Source organism: Chlorocebus sabaeus, chromosome 14 (assembly GCF_047675955.1).
Source record: "Chlorocebus sabaeus isolate Y175 chromosome 14, mChlSab1.0.hap1, whole genome shotgun sequence".
NCBI classification, from domain to species: domain Eukaryota; kingdom Metazoa; phylum Chordata; class Mammalia; order Primates; family Cercopithecidae; genus Chlorocebus; species Chlorocebus sabaeus.
This window is the reverse complement of record NC_132917.1, coordinates 10,712,187-10,717,526: the sequence shown is the minus strand read 5'-3', so window position 1 is coordinate 10,717,526 and position 5,340 is coordinate 10,712,187. Positions and strand designations below refer to the sequence as shown.

The window sequence follows — 5,340 nt, the reverse complement described above, 5'->3', positions numbered from 1 at the left end:
CTACAAAAGAAGACACGGTCATGCTCTAAGTGCATAAACTAGTTTCTTGTCTTATCCTTTCATTTTTGAGGAAGCTCGCCAGGCACCGACGTACATTCTGCTCTGCGTAGCTGTGGCCCACCCGCTCCAGCCTTCTCCTTGCTGTGCTTTAATGTGTATGACATGTAGATTTTTATAACAGGCTAACAAATTGTTTTGTTTTGTTTCTGAGACAGTCTCTGTCACCCAGGCTGCAGCGCAGTGGCATGATCTCAGCTCACTACAACCTCTGCCTCCTGGGTTCAAGCAATTTTCCTGCCTCAGACTCCCAAGTAGCTGGGATTACAGGCATGCACCACCACTCCTGGCTAATTTTTTGTTGCTGTTGTTTTTTTTTGAGACAGAGTCTTGCTCTGTTGCTAGGCTAGAGTACAGTGGCGTGATCTCAGCTCACCGCAACCTCCGCCTCCCGGGTTCAAGCAATTCTCCTGCCTCAACCTCCCAAGTAGCTGGGACTACAGGCACACACAACCACACCCAGCTAATTTTTGTATTTTTAGTAGAGACGGGGTTTCACCATGTTGGCCAGGTTGGTCTCGATCTCTTGACTTCATGATCCACCCGCCTTGACCTCCCAAAATGCTGGGATTACAGGCGTGAGCCACCGTGCCCGGCCCAATTTTTTTTTAGTAGAGACAGGGTCTTACCATAACCCTTGACCTCAAGTGATCCGCCTGCCTCCCAAAGTGTTGGGATTACGGGTAGATACCAGTTTTTTTAAAGTATCTCCCATTCTACAGTAAGATGCTGACCTTACTGTGGAAATACTGCTGTTTCCTGATACCTACATCCAGTATACTTGTAGCGGCTACTTCATCCAGATGTCGGAAGACAGAGTTTAGAACCTCTCTTAAACGCTTGGTGGATGACTTCTTAAGCGGCTGCAGGAGCACTGCCTGGAAGTTGACTGGAAGTCCATACCTTTTCAGACAGACAAAATATGTCAGTTTACTACTAGAAATGCTAAGACGGATAGAAGGAACCTGACAAGACACGAGTACATTCCAAAGATGAAAAGCTTCAACCAACACAGCTTCGTCAAGTCAAACTCGAGCAAATTGCTTAGGGTAGCGGTGATCTCTCTGGATAGAAAAAGCTCTAGAATTTGCTAACCCCGTTCTGATACCTAGTTTTCAACTGTAGAGCCAAAGAGGGCATCCCTCGGGCCAGGAGTGACAGTTCATGGCGCATGCTCAAGCTGAATGCCGGTAGTTGGACTGAACATTCGGACTCCAAGGTGTTTGTCTAAAACCCAGCTCGGCCATTTCTCTCCACTGAAGGAGAGGCAAAAATCTGGTTTATCAAGGTGGTTATTATTTTCGCTGAGTTCTTGGGTAGATAGAAAACATTTTTAATGTACCCAGTTGTATACCTGAGCACATGAAAACCAGTTGTTGGGGTGAGCTGTTCCTGTGGTTTTAGCCCACAAAAAATACAGCAAGTGCTGTAAATAGCAAACAGTTTGTGATTGTTGAAGTATTTTTATACTCTCAGGAGCAAAGGATTGGATGTTCAGTAGTTAGCACCTGTGTTCCCTTGGGATCCCTAGGCCTTGATGTGAACTCCATCTTTACAGGCTCTTTCACCCACCTAGTGCTCTGCTTTGTCCAGAGTGGGGTCTGCCATATACATCAATCCTGGGAGCAGGACCTATTAATATTACTAAGGTTTTACTTTTTTTTTTTTTTTGAGATGGGGTCTCACTCTGTCACCCAGGCTGGAGTGCAATGGTGCGATCTTGGTTCACTGCAACCTCCGCTTCCCAGGTTCAACCTGTTCTCCTGCCTCAGCCTCCCAAGTAGCTGGGATTACAGGCACCCACCACCACCACACCAGGCTAATTCTACCACAGTCATTACCAAGTTGTCCTGGAGGTTGTTTATCCATCTAGGACCTGTCCTTAAAGCTGAAAGCACTCCTCCCTTAAAGCTGAAAGCACTCCTCCCTTAAAGCTGAAAGCACTCCTCCCCCAGCAGCGTGGCTTGAGGGAGAAGCCTGTCTGTTGTGCTTGCTGTAGTGGGTGGTAGGCACCCTAGGTCCTTAATGGACATGCACTCCAGCCCTTAACCTTTCCTCAGCCTCTGCGCTCTTCCGACCCTTCCCGGCCCTGTCCTGTCTCTGTAGCACCCATCCTGCGAATAATGCCTTCTCCATTCCGCCCAGAACAAGACCCCATGCCAGGCGCGGTGGCTCACACCTGTAACCCCAGCACTCTGGGGGACCAAGGCAGGCTGGATCACCTGAGGTCAGGAGTTCAGGACCAGCCTGGCCAACATGGTGAAACCCCATCGCTACTAAAATTACAAAAATTACATGCCTATAATCCCAGCTACTTGGAAGGCTGAGGCAGAATTGCTTGAACCCAGGAGGCAGCGGTTGCAGTGAGACAAGACTGTGCCACTGCACTCCAGCCTGGGCGACAGCAAGAGTCCATCTCAAAAACAAAGGACCCCAGGAGCGACTGGCCCATCCCCCTCATTCTCCCCAAGGCCCCGCCCCATGCTGTGCCCTCCCCTTGTCAAGGCCCTGCCCCTCCTGTTCCCTGCAGTCACTTGGTGGGGAGCTGTTCATGTTAAGTGACTGTAGGTAAGACACCCTTGGCCCTCCGCTGTAGGGCTCGGCCCTTCTACTGTCACTTCCCTTGATCAGCACCCCACCTGGCTAACATAAAAACGCCCACTGCACGCAGCTCTCATGCCGCCGGGCTTCCCGAGAGCCAGATCTGAAAGTCTGGTGCCTGTCACTCACTCCTTTAACCGCTGCCCACCAGCATCTCGCACCGATGCCCTCCTACCAGCCAAATCCCAGGGACAGCTACAGCCTTCACTTTTCCTCCTCCCACCTCCTCTTGCTCTTTAAATGCTGGGTGTCCCTGTGGTACTGTTTCCCGCTGCCACGCTCCCTGGGTGATCCGTCCACTTACCTGCTGCTGGTGATTGCCTAACATCTCCCCCGACCAGACCCAAGGATCCAGCCACCTGGCGGGGCTCAGCAGCCTCGCCGCTGCCCCACCCCCCACCTGTTTTCGTCTTGGGTCACTTAAGCAGCTGGGATTCGTCATCCATGAGGATGAACCCCACCTCCTCAACCAAGGACTGTGCCTGCGTCACACTGGCTTTATTCAGTCAACAAACATTTCATGTCTACTCTTTGTACAACTCTGTGCTGGGTGGCAGAGGTACAGAGAGAAGCCAGACTCAGTGCCCAGCACAGGGACAGAAGGAAAGCGGCTCCTGAGACAGGAAGATAGCAGCAAGCGCCAAACGGGGCACAGACCGACAGGAGCCCAAAGCAGCAGGGGCGTGTGCGCTTTGCCTCCTCCCTCCTTGCCTCTGCGCTTACTCTGAAGAACTGGTTAGCTCAGTATCTGTTTCCTTAGATGATGGCACCCCCATACAATGGTATATGATGAAGCCATTAAAAAGGATCAAGTAGCTCTACTCATATTGATCTGCGAGGATCCCACAAAGCAAATGGAATAAACAAGGTGCAGAACATTGAATCCCCTTTTGTGGGAGTTGCAAGTGTCCCAAAGCCATTTGCCGCGATTATCTCTGGACAGTGAGACTCAGGAACTTCTCACAGTGCCTGCTTCTGAACTTGACTGCTTGAGAATTAGTTTTGCATCTGTTTTTAGGGATAATACTTCGCTTTATTGAGCCTAAGTACTATATTAAGGAGGTCGGTCTCGACCTCTCTCGGGCAAATGTGCATCCTGGAAGGCATGGACAGGCTTCACTGTGTTAGGACTGAGAGCAACTGACTTCTGAGCTGGGCAGGGTTGATGTGAGGCTGTGTATACTAGAGATGGCTAGAATACTCCCAGGAGCTAGGTACACCCTCCAAGCCAATGCTGCCATCTGTGTTGGTACAGGCTTTTGAGATGGGCATACACAGGTGTGCATGGGTGCAGGTGTGGGGGTGGTGCATGTGCAGGGCAGAAGAACCAGGAACCAGGGTCAGAATCTGTACCTGGGCAGACCACACACTGACAGCCTCATGGAAGGTGAATTGGAGGCCAAGAACAAAGAGGAGGCTTATGGCAACAGCCAGGCCGGTGGGGCCAGACCCGTGGAAGAGAGAGTACAAAGGCAGAGTGGACCGGGCCTGTCAGAGGTGTCCAAACTGACCCTGGAGTTTGGGGTCTGATGAGGGGAAGGATGAGGAGGCCACTGGCAGAAACAGGAAAGCAGAGGAAGGGGTGTGGGAGGGGAGATGAGACAGATACCCAGATAAAGCCTACGGCAGGCGGATGGCAGGACCTGGAGACCAGGGAACATGGGCAGGAAAACGAGGGAAAGCAGGAGACATCGGCCAGGGGGACGGCAGGGAAGGATGAGGAGCTCTTCAGTGCAGGCGGGGAAGGGGTCCACAGGTCACACAGAGGGTCCCGGGGCTGGAGGAGTCCAGGAGGCTGCGAGTCAGAGCAGCAGGCAGGGCGCAGCGCTCCGTGACGCAGGACGCAGCCACACGGGCCAGGAAAGTGGCCTTCAAAGGTGTTTCCTCTCTGATTCCACTTTCATAAAAATCTGTAAGAATCATGTATCTATTCATAAAAAAACCAACAAACCCTACGCCTAAAGGGGCACCCACTGGGATGCCGGCAGTGTTCTCTCCTGGTGTTAAAATTACAGGAGATTTTTATTCACTCTGCTTACCTAGAGTTGCCAGATTTCCCACAGTGAAGCAATTTTTTTTTTTTTGCCAGAGTTTCTCTTGTTGCCCAGGCTGGAGTGCAGTGGTGCAATCTCAGCTTACTGTCATCTCCGCCTCCCGGGCTCAAGTGATCCTCCCACCTCAGCCTCCCAAGTAGCCAGTACTACAGGCCCACGCCACCACTCCTGGCTAATTTTTTATTTTTAGTAGAGGTGGGGTTTCGCCATGTTGGCCAGGCTGGTCTCACGGTCCATGACAAGGGCCTATCTTTTTTTTTTTTTTTTTTTTTTTTTTTTAATTAGGCAAAGGTCAGGCATGGTGGCTCACGCCTGTAATCCCAGTACTTTGGGAGGCTGAGGCAAGCAGATCACCTGAGGTTAGGAGGAGCTCCAGACTAACCTGGTCAACATGGCAAAACCCTGCCTCTACTAAAAATACAAAAAAGTAGCTGGGCATGATGGCGGGCTCCTGTAATCCCAGCTACTAGGGAAGCTGAGACAGGAGAATCTCTTGAACCCGAGAGGCGGAGGTTGCAGTGAGCCAGGAATGCGCCATTGCACTCTAGCCTGGGCAACAAGAGTGAAACTCCATCTCAAAAAAAAAAAAAGGCAAAATAAGCTCTGTTGGTGGTGGTGTGGTTTTGGT

General features: G+C 51.1%; 1 protein-coding gene across 4 annotated transcripts in view; it reads right to left on the bottom strand.

The window, feature by feature from the left end:
• The window catches only part of ATP6V1C2 (ATPase H+ transporting V1 subunit C2), a 61,512-nt gene that overhangs the window by 545 nt on the left and 55,627 nt on the right, over positions 1-5,340 (bottom strand). For 2 of the 4 annotated variants that reach the window (XM_007971490.3, XM_007971492.3), the window contains one exon: positions 828-960. In XM_007971490.3, coding sequence (XP_007969681.3) covers positions 828-960 — 133 coding nt within the window. Of the gene's footprint in view, positions 1-827; positions 961-5,340 lie in introns of those variants that run through there. The other 2 variants (XR_012095207.1, XR_012095208.1) reach the window with 1 other exon arrangement.